The sequence below is a fragment of the Labrus bergylta genome, chromosome 20 (assembly GCF_963930695.1).
Source record: "Labrus bergylta chromosome 20, fLabBer1.1, whole genome shotgun sequence".
NCBI classification, from domain to species: domain Eukaryota; kingdom Metazoa; phylum Chordata; class Actinopteri; order Labriformes; family Labridae; genus Labrus; species Labrus bergylta.
The window spans coordinates 572,404-587,403 of record NC_089214.1 but is presented as its reverse complement, the minus strand read 5'-3'; the positions used below and the strand labels follow the sequence as shown (position 1 = coordinate 587,403).

Here is a 15,000-nt window from a genome sequence, read left to right as displayed (position 1 = left end):
ACCTGTCTGTCTCTCTCTCCACCCGTCTGTCTCTGTCTCTCCACCTGTCTGTCTCTCCACCTGTCTGTCTCTCCACCTGTCTGTCTCTGACTCTCCACCTATCTCTCTCTCCACCTGTCTGTCTCGCCACCTGTCTGTCTCTCTCTCCACCCGTCTGTCTTTCCACCTGTCTGTCTCTCTCTCTCCATCCGTCTGTCTCTGTCTCTCCACCTGTCTGTCTCTCCACCTGTCTGTCTCTCCACCTGTCTGTCTCTCTCTCTCCACCTGTCTGTCTCTCCACCTGTCTGTCTCTCTCTCTCCACCTGTCTGTCTCGCCACCTGTCTGTCTCTCTCTCCACCTGTCTGTCTCTGTCTCTCCACCTATCTCTCTCTCCACCTGTCTGTCTCGCCACCTGTCTGTCTCTCTCTCCACCTGTCTGTCTCTGTCTCTCCACCTATCTCTCTCTCCACCTGTCTGTCTCTCCACCTGTCTGTCTCTCTTTCTCTACCTGTCTGTCTCTGTTTGCCAGGTGACTTGGAGTGTGACCTGAAATCTGACTCCAGCCCTGAGCGAGTCCACGCCCCCGATGATGATGTCACAAAGGAGCCTGAGGTTACCGACGGCAACAAAAAGAGGAAGAGGAAACCTTACAGGCCAGGTGAGGAGGGAGGGGGTGTGTCTTCTACCTGTTCACCTGTCTTCACCTCCACCTGTACCTGTCTAGGATGTACCTGTGCTGTCCTGTACCTGTCTAACATCTTCCTGTTTTTACCTGTACCTGTCTCGTCCTCTACCTGTCTAACGTCTACCTGTACTTGTCTCGTCCTCTACCTATCTAACCTCTACCTGTACCTGTCTCGTCCTCTACCTGTCTAACCTCTACCTGTACTTGTCTCGTCCTCTACCTGTCTAACCTCTACCTGTACTTGTCTCGTCCTCTACCTGTCTAACCTCTACCTGTCTCGTCCTCTACCTGTCTAACCTCTACCTGTACCTGTCTCGTCCTCTACCTGTCTAACCTCTACCTGATCACCTGTCTCGTCCTCTACCTGTCTAACCTCTACCTGTTCACCTGTCTCGTCCTCTACCTGTACTTGTCTCGTCCTCTACCTGTCTAACCTCTACCTGTCTCGTCCTCTACCCTGTCTCGTTCTCTACCTGTCTAACCTCTACCTGTTCACCTGTCTCGTCCTCTACCTGTCTAACCTCTACCTGTCTCATCCTCTACCTGTCTAACCTCTACCTGTTCACCTGTCTCGTCCTCTACCTGTCTAACTTCTACCTGTTCACCTGTCTCGTTCTCTACCTGTCTAACCTCTACCTGTACCTGTCTCGTCCTCTACCTGTCTAACCTCTACCTGTACCTGTCTTGTCCTCTACCTGTCTAACCTCTACCTGTTCACCTGTCTCGTCCTCTACCTGTCTAACTTCTACCTGTTCACCTGTCTCGTCCTCTACCTGTCTAACCTCTACCTGTACCTGTCTCGTCCTCTACCTGTCTAACCTCTACCTGTACCTGTCTCGTCCTCTACCTGTCTAACCTCTACCTGTACCTGTCTTGTCCTCTACCTGTCTAACCTCTACCTGTACCTGTCTCGTCCTCTACCTGTCTAACCTCTACCTCTACCTGTCTTGTCCTCTACCTGTCTAACCTCTACCTGTACCTGTCTTGTCCTCTACCTGTCTAACCTCTACCTGTACCTGTCTTGTCCTCTACCTGTCTAACCTCTACCTGTACCTGTCTCGTCCTCTACCTGTCTAACCTCTACCTCTACCTGTCTTGTCCTCTACCTGTCTAACCTCTACCTGTACCTGTCTTGTCCTCTACCTGTCTAACCCCTACCTGTACCTGTCTAACCTCTACCTGTTCACCTGTCTTGTGTGTCAGGTATTGGAGGGTTCATGGTCCGTCAGCGTGGAGGGAAATTTGGTCCGGGCAGAATCAAACTGTGCAGGAGAGATTCAACAGAGATGCTGCCAGGTCAGGACGAAGGTGAGACAGCTCCCCCACCCCCTGTACCTGTGGACACGCCCCCTCCTGTATGAAAACACAGTTTGGCTTTATTTATGAATGTTGTGTTTATCAGACGTTTCCATGGAGACAGCACCACCTGCTGACCAGAAGAAGAGGTACAGAAAGAAGAAGACAAAGCTAGAGGAAACATTCCCTTCTTACCTGCAGGTAACACACACACGGGTTGGAACTACTGCCTACAAATAATACATATTTGTATACATAGAAAAAAGTAAAGGCCAGCAAATATATATTTTTTTCAATTACTCAATTTCCTGATCAGATGACATCGAATCGATCAAAGCTGTGACTTAAATGTGTTATTGATTAAACAGAACATGACGCCTTCTCAGTTAAATGTACTGTAACAGATGTGTGTAGGACACTAAAACAACATTTGTTATTTTGGCCGGTAAAAAAAAATGTTTGGCCGGTGAATTTTTTCATCCACCTGCCACCTTGGCCGGTGAGTCAAAAAGTTAATTTCGGACCACACACACACACACACACACACACACACACACACACACACACACACACACACACACACACACACACACACACACACACACAGCTCTCTCTGTAAATCCTTGCGTTCTGATTGGCTAGGAGGCATTCTTTGGTCGGCATCTTCTGGATCAGAGCCGGCAGGTGGAGAAGAGGCCAGGGTCAGATGTGCCAGGTGTCAACCAATCAGGAGCCGCCACAGGTGCCATGAGAGGCCCCGCCTCTGGAGTACATGTCCCCTCCCCCTCAGGCCTCCTTCCTGGTGCCATGGCAACCAACACCTTCAAGAAACAGGGGACACTGTGTGAGTTTTTAATACATTCATTCATAATTGTATTTATTATTTTTTATCATGTTTGCATCTTCATCTCTCATTTGTGTTTGATAAACATTGTGTGTGTGTGTGTGTGCGTGTGTGTGTGTGTCTCTACATCCAGCCATGTCGGAGGAAGCTCTGATGGATCTGTCTGATGTTCTCAACACTGATGCACACATACTTGCAACAGGACACACAGGTACAGCTGCACACACACACAGGTACAGCTGCACACACACACAGCTGACAGGTCACCATTCATCCATCCTCTCACCTGTGTGTGTTTATGGTGTTTGTTTTGTCGATTTATTGATGTTTTGTGAACATTTAGATGAAGATGATCTCCTCAGATGTGAATATTTTCCTCCTCTTTGACATCAAACTAACGAGCACTAAGAAATGTTCTGAGTTAATAACAGTTGGGATGCTCTGTGACATTTGTCAGCTGCAGCCCCCGCCGCTGGTTATTGACACCAACGAAAAAGAGCGTTCTCTCCCACAGGCTGCAGCCCCGATAGAGTTTTCTCTGACGGTGTTTGTTTGTTTTCAGGTCAGTTCCATGTGGAGCGCTCCCCCTCGCCGTTTGGTAAGACTCACCAGGACGACCTTCATCCTCCTCCTCTTCTTCTTTTGACTCATTTAAAATCAGCTTTCTCTCTCTCGATAACTCTCTCCTTTTTTTAGTAGTTATATCGTGACCATCAGCTGGATTACATTTCCTTCAGACTGATCCTGGCTACTTAATTGTCTGTGTTTTTAGCTTTTAATGCTACGCTAAGCTAACCAGCTGTAGCACTGTCTAAATTGTACAGATAAGTTGTCAGTGTATTTGTGCAATTTAGACAGTTTGCAGGAGTTAACGAGAAGTTACTCAATATTGGGTGCTCAGGCTGTCTAATTTGTTGCCATGGTATCCACACAGGGTTCCAGACCAGGTTCAGGTTTTGGATGCTGCACCCCATTAAGATAACGTCTGAGTGAAACGCAGCGTGGGATGTCAGTCACCAGTGTCAACATTTGTTTGTAAATTACACTGCAGGGAGGAAACCGTAGAGGACCTAAACCTGAGCCCTGTGGGACGCCACAGTTCTTTTTTTAGATCCTTCCTGAACAACTAACAAACATTCCTCTACGATTTCTGCAGCTTCTCTCCTCCTTCAGAAAGCTCCTCCCCCTCCTCGTCCTGTCTGTCTGTATTTAACGTCCCTCTATCTGTCTGTCTCTCAGCTGGTCTGGACATCGGCTCCATGGCTGACTCTTTAACAGGAAGTGGTGGGCGTTGCCAGAGGATGGTGCAAGAGGAGCCTCTGGACGCCATCTTGAGCCCTGAGCTCGATAAGATGGTCTCTGACGGTGAGTTTAGATTTAAAGTGAAACATAAATTCAGATTTATTTAATATTTACATTTTAATGATAAATAAAATATCCCCAGAAGAAGAAACGACTTAATGTATTTCAATCTAAACCTCGTGTTTTTAATTCCTGTGAGGCATCAACGTTTACATTATTTTTTTTTAAAAAGACTTGAGGAAACATTGATACCTGAACGTTACCATCTGAACAAAAATGAAAGTCCCGGGGTCTAGTGCAGTCTCAAGACGACTCTTTGAAAGTCTCGTCTTGGAAACTAAAGTACTTTTACTCGGTCTTGGCCTCAGACCACCACTGAGAGGCGATTTTCTCCTCGTCATTACTTTGTGATTTGAAGGAAAACGCCTCTTTCTACAAGAACTAATAACTTCAATTAATTTGTAGTTTGATTTTTAAACTAAAACTGAACCTTCCCGGTGTTACGGCCTAAGTGAGGGACACGCCCCCTAAACACAAGATGAGGATTTTTCAGTGATAAATAGGGTCTTGGTCTTGGTCTCGGAGCGCTGTGGTGTCTGGTATGTCTTGGTCTTGGTTAGTGTGGTCTGGACTACAACACTACGGGGCCCCTCACATTGGGAAGCGGTGTCCTGTCTCAATTTCACAAACATGTTGGAACCAAAGTGTTGCCAATGTATTTGTGTGGTCGAGTCAGAACACTCTTTCACTCTTTCCCTCGGGGAGGATTTAGTTAAAAGTTTTAATACCTGAAGTTTATTAACGCTTCATTGATCATCAAGGACCCCCGTGATAGTCTGAGAGGATGATCCTGCAGTCTGAGCCAGGCTGATAACATGTGGAAAGAACAGCTGACTGATCAGTTATGTGTTGTTGTGTTTCAGGTGCCATCCTCAGCAGACTCTACAAGATCCCAGGTAAGCCTGAACACACTCCCCCTCACCTGCTTACCGTCAGATTACAGCATCTTCATACTGAGCTGATCGAGATGTTGAGATATGCTCAGGTCACTGAAAATGACTTCATAGATCACAGAGGTTGCAACAATGCAGCAGCCAGTATGTCCTCCTTCTAACTTTAGATTCTGCTCCTGAATGCTCTGGATTTGTTTGGACCAGAGAAGGTAGGCGGTAGGCGGTTTTAAGACACGCCCATTTTGGACGCCCCTCAGTTTATCAGATACGAGAGCAGTTATCAGGTCAACAGGTGTTGCAGAGATGGAAGCGGGCAAGAGAAGTGGTTCAGATAGAAGTGATTGTACCCGACAGTTAAAAGTCAAACATCAGAGAAAAGTTTCAACATGTTGAATCAACTGGTTTTGTGTGTGTGTGTGTGTGTGTGTGTGTGTGTGTGTGTGTGTCTTCAGAGCTGGAGGGGAAGGACGTCGAGGAGGTGTTCACTGCTGTTCTCAGTCCAAACCGCAGCAACAGCCAATCAGAGCAGAGCCAACACACACACACTGGGAGCAAGACTAACACACACCACCCAGGTACACACACATGCACACCTCCTAGGTACACACACCACCCAGACGCTGCTGAAACAGGTGCATTGTGGGAGTTTTTTCTGACTGAAATGATGAATTTATTTTTGACTCTTTCCTCCAGCTGCTTCGTTTCCTCGTCTTCCTCTGATGAACGGCCTGATGGGAGCCGCCCCTCACTTCACCAACACTCCCATGATGCACAGCGGGGCTCAGGGTCCAGCAGGTTTCAGGTTGCCCCCTCCGGAGAGCCATGCCCCTGCTCAGCACTCAGGCCCCGCCCCCCGGCCGGCTTTGACCAATCAGGCATCAGCAGGCGAGGGGGAGCAGGATGTGATGTCGACGGCTCAGAGAGGAACGCTGAAGTGGGAGAAAGAAGAAAGTCTGGGAGAGATGGCGACTGTAGCACCGGTCCTCTACTGCAATACCAACTTCCCCCACCTGAAGGAGCAGTATCCTGGTATACACACACACACACACATACACACACACACACACACACACAGAGACACACACACACACACACACACACACACACACACACACACACACAGAGACACACACACACACACACACAGAGACACACACACACACACACACAGAGACACACACACACACAGAGACACACACACACACACACACACAGAGACACACACACACACACACAGAGACACACACACACACACACACACAGAGACACACACACACACACACACACACACACAGAGACACACACACACACACACAGAGACACACACACACAGACACACACACAGACACACACACAGAGACACACACACACACACACACACACACACAAGTGCGAAAACAGCTTTAGTTAGATCTATGAACTGTGTGTGTGTGTGTGTGTGTGTGTGTGTGTGTGTGTGTCAGACTGGTCCAGCAGAGTGAAGCAGATCACTAAGATGTGGAGGAAAGCCAGCTCTCAGGACAGAGCGCCATTCGTGGTGAGTTTATTTTTTTTGTGGTGTTTTGAGTTTTTCTGCCTCTGACGTGCTCGTCCATGGAAGCTCACTGAGTCAGAGGCTTGATGTTTCCTCTCTGCTGGATCAGAATAACTCCTGGAGTGCTTCTCTCTGAGTTCTGATTCACATGAAGCCTCTCTGAGTATCTAAAGTGAAACCAGAGTCCGTCATCATAAAGGGACAAACAGCAGAGATGTCTCTGCTGGAAACTCCCCGACAGAGTGAACTCAATGTAAAGGCAGACGTGTGTTTTACAAACAGGTCTAATGCAGCAGGAAGATGCTGCTGCAGCTTATGCACAAAATGGGCAGATTAGCACACCATTTCAAAACAAATAAATGCCTAATCTCATCACTATTGACACGTAAACTGTCTGTTTTTTTTCTCATAGTCCACTGCACAGCTCCTACATCACACCTTTTTGTACATTTTGTGTTTTTTATTTTTATTTCTTACATTTTTAAATTGTATTTTATATATTGTAATATCTTCTTATTCTGTATTATTTAAGTTGTTGTTAGTTCTGTTTTATTTCCTTGTTCATTGTTTAGCACCAATACACCAAGTCAGATTCATTGTCTGTGTAAATGTACTTGGCAATAAACCCAGATTCAGATTCTGAAGGTCAGAGATGACGGCTGTATCAACCTCCTGACTGGCTGTCAAATAACATCTGGTCACATGATGAAGTATGTACCTGTTAACCCGGTGTTTCTCTCTCTGGCAGCAAAAAGCTCGAGATAACCGGGCTGCTCAGCGAATCAACAAGGTGCAGCTTTCCAACGACCCGCTCAAACGCCAGCAGAACCTGCAGCAGCAGAACCTGAACCTGCAGCAGCAGAACCTGCAGCAGCAGAACCTGCAGCAGCAGAACCTGAACCTGCAGCAGCAGAACCTGCAGCAGCAGAACCTGCAGCAGCAGCCACTACCTCCACCGTCTCTGCCTCTTCCTCTCCCGGGACCTTATGACCCTGTTACCATGGAGATGGACGGGACATTCAAGGACCCGCTCAGGCCCAGAGAGTCTGAACAGGAGCAGGAGTGGAAGCTGAGACAGGTAGGCAGAGTTCAGTTTGTTTATGTCTTTTAACTCATCACCTCAATCATGACGTAGAGCCGGAGAGAGAAACCAACACCCAACTCATTCAGGATCTCACTCATCAGATCAGAATCAAATCCAGTAAATCCATCTGTCAGATCACTCACATGAAGCGTTCTGAAGGTCTGCACCGGGTTTTGAACATCCTCTTGTTTCTGCTCCGACCCAACATGTAGTGTGTGTGTTGTGTCTGTAGGGGGCAGTGTGTAAAAAGTCGTCTTCCTGTTGTGACACACGTCACGCTGCCGTCCAATCACAGCAGTCGGCAGGATGGGTGTTGGTTTCTTTGCTCTGAGCGGTAACCATAGTAACCAGCAGGCTGCATGTCAGGGGGGAGACAGGAAGTCAGATGGAGGGGAGGGTTGGGGGTCAGATGTTGTCATGATGAAGTTGATGTGTCCCCCCCCCCCTCCCCTCACACTAACGTTGTCATTAATTGTCATTAAAAAGGGGGAGGTTAATGAGAGATGGGGAGCCGGTAAGAAGAGGCAGCAAAGTCTCCCCCCCCTAAAATCACCATCTGATAAAGATTGTCCCTACCAGGCACCTGTAGCAGGAGGGGGCACAGAGGCTCTGGTAAGATCTCAAAGAGAACCTGTTCCAGGCAGACTTCCTGGATACTCCACCTTCTGAAATCCTCTAAGAACAAAAGAGGACTTCAGATGGATGACCTGGGTCGGTCCTGCTCACCTTCTCTGGGCCAGACGAGCAGTTTTGCACGAGGTTACCATGGAAACGAATAGAGTTAATGAAAGTTAAATGACTGAAGACTTCATATGTGAAGAGGAGTTGACCCAGAGTCGGTGTTCAGGACCAGAGTCTGTCTGAGAACTGTCTGATTTTTCTTGTTCAGGGATGCTGCCTCACTCTGATTGTGTCTCTGCTGTTGTCTCCAAACCGGTGTGTTGTGTGTGTGCTGGAGGACGACAGCAGCGTCACACTCACTGTGAGGTTCAGGTGTGAAGGATCAGGTGAGAGAGAGAGACAGACAGACAGGAGAGAACGGACAGCAGGTGAATCAGGTTCAACAAACAGTTCTACATACAGACGATAACATTTTCATAAAAAAACACTGTAGTACACATGCCAGGCCAGTAGGTGACGCTGTGACTTTGTAATGAAACAACACAATCATCAACACATCCTCGCCCTTCATCAGAGCGGTAAGGTGTAAACATACAAACATGATGAACATACCAACGTTTGTGTGGACGGACGATGAGGTGGAGACAGAGCTCAGGGGTCCACCATTGTTGTTGTAGTCCATCTACTCACTCATGGCCCTGGACTGTAAGCGCACTGAGCATGTGTGAAACGTCATATTTTCTAGCACCCAAAACACTGTTGTCTTGTAAACCGGCTCCTCGGCCTGTGACGTCATCCATCACTGATCCTCCACATTGAGAGAGAGAGAGAGAGAGAGAGAGAGAGAGAGAGAACTTAGCTGTCATACCATCATGTTTGAGCTCCACCTGCAGAGCGCGATCAGCTGTTTGACGTGTGTGTGTGTGTGTGTGTGTGTGTGTGTGTGTGTGTGTGTGTGTGTGTGTGTGTGTGTGTGTGTGTGTGTGTGTGTGTGTGTGTGTGTGTGTGTGTGTGTGTGTGTGTGTGTGTGTGTGTGTGTGTGTGTGTGTGTGTGTGTGTGTGTGTGTGTGTGTGTGTGTGTGTGTGTGTGTGTGTGTGTGTGTGTGTGTGTGTGTGTCAGCAAATGCGTCAGAAGAGTAAGCAGCAGGCTAAGATCGAGGCGACTCAGAAGTTGGAGCAGGTGAAGAACGAGCAGCTCCTGCAGCAGAGGCAGCAGCAGCTCTCCACGGGTCATCTCTCCCCGGACGCAGGAAGCCGCAGCCCCATGACGCCGGGCCAGCAGCCCGTCGCCGGGGGCAACGCCTCGCCCCTCCATCTCCACGCCTCCAGAGAGGGGCCGTCCAGACAGCACCTCTTCCAGAGTTCAGGACTGACCGATGATGTCTTCCTCAGACCTCAGGCTCCTCCCCCCTCTGGCTTCTCCTCGCTCCCTCACTCCCCTCACTCCTCTTCCCCTCTACACCAGCCCCCCTCCTCCCCCCAGATGTTCTCCCCTCCCTCCTCCCGCCCCTCCTCTCCATGGGACCCCTACAGTAAGGTGGTAGGGACTCCTCGTCCTGCCTCCTCCCAGGCAGGTGTCCCCCCGGCCCCCCAGCTGCAACGCCACAACTCCCTCAGCTCGCCAGCCCACGATGCCTTTGGATCTCCTGTACCCTCCCCCGACTCCAAAACTCCTGACATCACCAGGACTCACGTACCTCTACCAGGTAGGTTCTCCTCTGATCCATAGTTACTCCTCCAGGTTTCCATCTCCTTCTTGTTTCCTCCTCCTTTAAATCATCTCCTCTTCTTGTTTCCTCCTCTTGTTTCCTCCTCTCTTGTAACCGTCTCCTCTTATTGTTTCCTCCTCTCTTGTCTCCTCTCCTTGTTGCCTCCTCCTTTAAATCGTCTCCTCTCCTTGTTTCCTCCTCTTGTAACTGTTTCCTCTCCTTGTTTACTCCTCCTTTAAATCGTCTCCTCTTCTTGTTTCCTCCTCTCTTGTCTCCTCTCCTTGTTTCCTCCTCCTTTAAATCGTCTCCTCTTCTTGTTTCCTCCTCTCTTGTCTCCTCTCCTTGTTTCCTCCTCCTTTAAATCGTCTCCTCTTCTTGTTTCCTCCTCTCTTGTCTCCTCTCCTTGTTTCCTCCTCTCAGTGCTGCAGCAGAGCAGAGCAGGTATGCTGACTCCTCCCTCGACCTCTGACCTTTCTGCCCGCCTTGTGGCCTTACGAACAGCAGAGACGTACCAGCGACCTCCTCACTCGGGCGCCGGCCTGCGAGCTGCAGTGCCGGATTTTTACAGTCGGGCGGGTGAGCTGGTCCAGCAGGGCGCGTTGTTTAAAGCCCCCATGCCCCCCCAGCACCAGTCAGAGGGTTTTGGTCCTTCAGGAGGAAGGAGGGACCCGTCCAGACCCACAGACCTGAGCTTTGCTCTAACCCACTCCCAAGACCCCTCTTACCCCCCCAGTCCGCTGTCAGGACTTGGCTCCCCCCACCGCAGCCCCTACACACAGACTCCTGGTACCCCTAGACCTGACTATGCCCAGCAGACCCCTGACCCCTTTACCCAGCAGTCCCCTCTGAGCTCCCGTCCCTCGCCTGACCCGTACGCCAACCCTCAGACTCCTGGTACGCCACGGCCACACTCTGACCCCGCCTACCTCGCCACACCGCCTTCACTCAGACTAGACCAGTACAACCAGCAGTCTTCCAACCGCCGGCCGTCCCCCTCCCACCCAAACCTCGACCCCTATTCCTCAAATCCAGGGACGCCGCGCCCTCCTGCCAATGAGCGCTTCCCTCGGTCACCTGGGAATCAGCGGAGCTCTGACCCCTACGCCCAGCCCCCCGGTACACCACGCCCCTCACCCGACCCCTACGCCCAGCAACCCTCTACCCCGCGGCCCCAGAAGCCTCCTGAGCCCTTCAGCCAGGCCTCGGCAGAGACCTTCACTCCTTCAGGGTCGTCCCCGCTCGCTGCAGGACTGACAGGAGATACGATGACCTTCAACACATTACATCACCAGGTAACATTTTGCATGACTTCACCAGTAAGACCAGTACATCCTGTCTGTGTTTGAGGGTGTTTGAGGGTCTCTCAGGGGGGAAAGGTTTAAAGTGTTGGTCAGTTAGTGTGCAGCTCTTTTAGTACCATCAGCGTCCACCAGGGGGAGTTTGTAATCTGCTGGCTCTGTGCCCCCCTCCTCTGATCACCTGTTGTCTTTGACTGAGGAGTCTTTACAACCAAAGCAGCGCTCCACAAGCTTTACTTACTGACACCGCTGTCTGATTTAACCCTCAGACATCAGTTTAATTTACTCCCCTCTGAAATCACTAAGGACAAAAATCACTTCCAAAAAACTGATCTAAAAATAGAACAGATTGATATTTCTTTCTACTTTTTTCTGCATAAATCTTTTAAACAACTTCAGCCCTGCTCAAAACTACCAAACATTCAATCATTTGTAGGAATTTAACCCTTTAAATGCCAGTTTGATTGCATGATTCTGGCATTTAAAGGGTTAAATTCCTGATAATTATTCAATGTTTGGTTGTTTTGAGCAGGGCTGAAGTTGTTTAAGAGATTTATGCAGAAAAAAGTAGAAAGAAATATCAGTCTGTTCTATTTTTAGATCAGTTTTTTGGAAGTGGACATGTTTGTCCTGAGTGACTTCAGAGGGTAGTAAACATGTTTCAGTGTTCTATTGATCTGTTAAAAAAAATAAAATGTGCATTCCAAAATGTGTCAAAATATGTGCCATATGCTCTAACAGACAAAATGATGGACAGATGAAGAGGAAACATTTGACCAAATGGACAAAAATGTCCATAATGAGTCATGAGGGTTAACTGCACCATGATGACCTCAGGACAGAGGAAAGAACTGTGTTGCTGCAGGCTGGTCTGCATCACTTTATCCCAGCATGCTTCGTGCTGACAAGCGGTTGCTTCCAATACGCAGTGAACAGGGACGAGTTTTCAATCACATCAGGTGGCGTGCCGTGGGTGTTGGGGTCGGTTGCACATGTCTCAGCATCATACGGGTTTATAGGACGCAGCTTTAGATGAAGACAAAGTATTTCATGTACAAAGTTCACTGTTATTGTTTCATACTGGAACGTTGTTAACTAACCTCTGAATTTAACTTCAGCTGCAGTCGAAGGAGACGGTTTGATATCATTATTTGTTTTTTATCAGTTGCAGCAATCTCCAGGACGACAGCATCAACATCAACAACAACATCAACAACAACAACAGGACTCTTTTCCCAGAACACCCGGCGGCCAAACCCAAAAGCCATCTGTGATGTCAGAGGACTTCTCAGGATTGGCTGGTCAGACTCCAGGTCACAACCCCTTTGAGCAGGGTCATATGACACCAGACAAGACATCAGCCAATGAAATGCCAGGTCTGCCTGCAGATGGACCAATGAGCATGCTGCCTCAGCTCGGAGATTCAGAGGAGAAACTGAGACAGGTAGGACATGTGTGACTCAGGCAATGACCTCTACTGACCTCTGCTGACCTCTGCTGACCTCTGCTGACCTCTGCTGACCTCTACTGACCTCTGCTGACCTCTGCTGACTTCTACTGACCTCTACTGACCTCTGCTGACTTCTACTGACCTCTGCTGACTTCTACTGACCTCTGCTGACCTCTACTGACCTCTGCTGACTTCTACTGACCTCTACTGACCTCTACTGACCTCTGCTGACTTCTACTGACCTCTACTGACCTCTGCTGACCTCTGCTGACCTCTACTGACCTCTACTGACCTCTGCTGACCTCTGCTGACTTCTACTGACCTCTGCTGACCTCTACTGACCTCTGCTGACCTCTACTGACCTCTGCTGACCTCTGCTGACTTCTACTGACCTCTGCTGACCTCTACTGACCTCTGCTGACCTCTACTGACTTCTACTGTTCTCTGTGTGTTTGTGGCAGCGTCAGCGGCTGCGGCAGCTCATCCTCAGACAGCAGCAGCAGAAGAGTGCACTACGACAGGAGAAAGGACTTCAGGAGGCCTCTGGTGCGTCTGCGCCTCCTGCTGCTCCTCCTGGCTCAGCCCCTGCTAATGTAACTCAACACCTCTGGTCCCAGGAGGAGTCCTCTGCTCCTCCAACAGACCTGTTTGGACGCCCTCCACCCCCGTACCCTGGCACAGTGAGGCCTGCTGGGGCAGGGGGGGCTCTGGGCCCCAGGTTCCCTGGAGGTTTCTCTGGGGAGCAGCAGAGGAGCTTCACCCCCACAGAGCCTCCTTTCCCCAGGCAGAGCCTCCCCAGACAGCAGGGAGTCAGAGGACCTGCCCTGAGGTGAGAGGTCCTGACCTGCTCTGGTCATGTGTCTCTCCTCTCCTCTTCCTATTCCTCCTTTACTTCTTTCCTTTCCTGCTCTCCTCCTTTCTCACCCTTCTCTCTTCACTCTGTTCCTTCTCCTTTCTCTTTCCTGTACTCACCTGTCTCCCCTCTTTTCTCACCCTTCTCTCTTCACTCTGTTCCTTCTCCTTTCTCTTTCCTGTACTCACCTGTCTCCCCTCTTTTCTCAGGTTCGGCATTCTTCCAGGAGCTCAAGCGGCTCTCCAGGACTCATTCTTACGTCCTACCCAAGGAGCAGTGCCTAGATCTGGTCTGGGTGTGGTGGAAGGAGTCCCAGTCCAGATGAGGAGGCCGATGTCTGGGGACTTCACGGGTATCCGACCCCTCACTGTTCCCAGTGCTCCCACTCACATGATGCAAGGTGAGACAGAAACCAGCAGAGAAACCTGTTTGACATTTATATACCACAACAGTAGGACTTTCAGATGAGGGACTAAGTCTTACATTCTCCCCCCCCCCCCCCCCAGGTGTACCCCAGGCCTTCCTCCCCCGCTCCCTGCCCCTCCAGCAGCACAGCATCATGGGACAGCCCTACATCGAGCTACGACATCGCGTCCCTGAAAACCGTCTGAGGTTGCCCTTTTCGGACCTTGAAGGCACCCTCCTACACCCCAGAGACCCCCACGCCTCTGCAGTCAGACCCGCTCAGGAGGGCAGGATGGGGGAGGGGCCGCTGGGCCAGCAGTCGGGAATGGAGCAGCACTTGAGCCACACGGCGACGTTGACACAGAGCGGCGAGACGGTAGGAGCCGAGGGGATAGAGGAGCACCTGGAGGGGGAGGACTCGGCTGTGAAGGACCTGGAGGACGTGGAGGTGAAAGACCTGGTGGACCTGAACCTGAACCTGGACCCTGAAGACGGTACAGAATCACATCTCTCACTTTCTGATGGTTCTGTTAGTCGTTATATCTTCTGTCTCACATGTTCTTCTTTTGGTGCCTCTTTTCTTAAAGTGACATCAGCTTGAATCATTGTAGAAGAAGAAGAGAGGAGCTAAAGGGTGCACAAAGAGTGTTTATATTTAACCTGTTTGGTGTTTTCAGGTAAAGAGGATCTGGATCTAGGTCCTAACGACCTCCACCTGGACGACTTCCTGCTGTCAGGCAAGTTCGATCTGATCGCCTACGCCGACCCCGAGCTCAATCTGGAAGACAAGAAGGACATGTTCAACGAGGAGTTGGACCTGGGTGAGTCGGTGGAGGAGAGGGAGGGCGCCAGGAAGACAGACAGCCACGCCCACCTGATGAGTCAGGTCAAACAGGAAGTCAAAGACGGCGTCAAGACAGAAGGCAGAGATGGCAGACCCACACCTCCTCCAGGAGCTCCAGGGGGCGTCGGCCAGCTCGGCTCCT

The 15,000-nt window shown here is 50.0% G+C and overlaps 1 protein-coding gene across 1 annotated transcript in view; it reads left to right on the top strand.

Moving 5' to 3' along the window:
• The window catches only part of kmt2ca (lysine (K)-specific methyltransferase 2Ca), a 54,307-nt gene that overhangs the window by 17,170 nt on the left and 22,137 nt on the right, over positions 1-15,000 (top strand). The window contains 20 exon segments of the mRNA XM_065949144.1: positions 510-638; positions 1,869-1,973; positions 2,068-2,162; positions 2,604-2,805; positions 2,939-3,016; positions 3,368-3,403; positions 4,045-4,170; positions 5,031-5,063; positions 5,513-5,635; positions 5,754-6,089; positions 6,524-6,597; positions 7,343-7,672; positions 8,165-8,290; positions 9,420-10,005; positions 10,429-11,300; positions 12,472-12,750; positions 13,218-13,585; positions 13,819-14,009; positions 14,116-14,508; positions 14,692-15,000. The exon segment at positions 14,692-15,000 is cut by the window's right edge and continues 17 nt beyond it. Of these exon segments, the coding sequence (XP_065805216.1) occupies positions 510-638; positions 1,869-1,973; positions 2,068-2,162; positions 2,604-2,805; positions 2,939-3,016; positions 3,368-3,403; positions 4,045-4,170; positions 5,031-5,063; positions 5,513-5,635; positions 5,754-6,089; positions 6,524-6,597; positions 7,343-7,672; positions 8,165-8,290; positions 9,420-10,005; positions 10,429-11,300; positions 12,472-12,750; positions 13,218-13,585; positions 13,819-14,009; positions 14,116-14,508; positions 14,692-15,000 (4,791 nt within the window).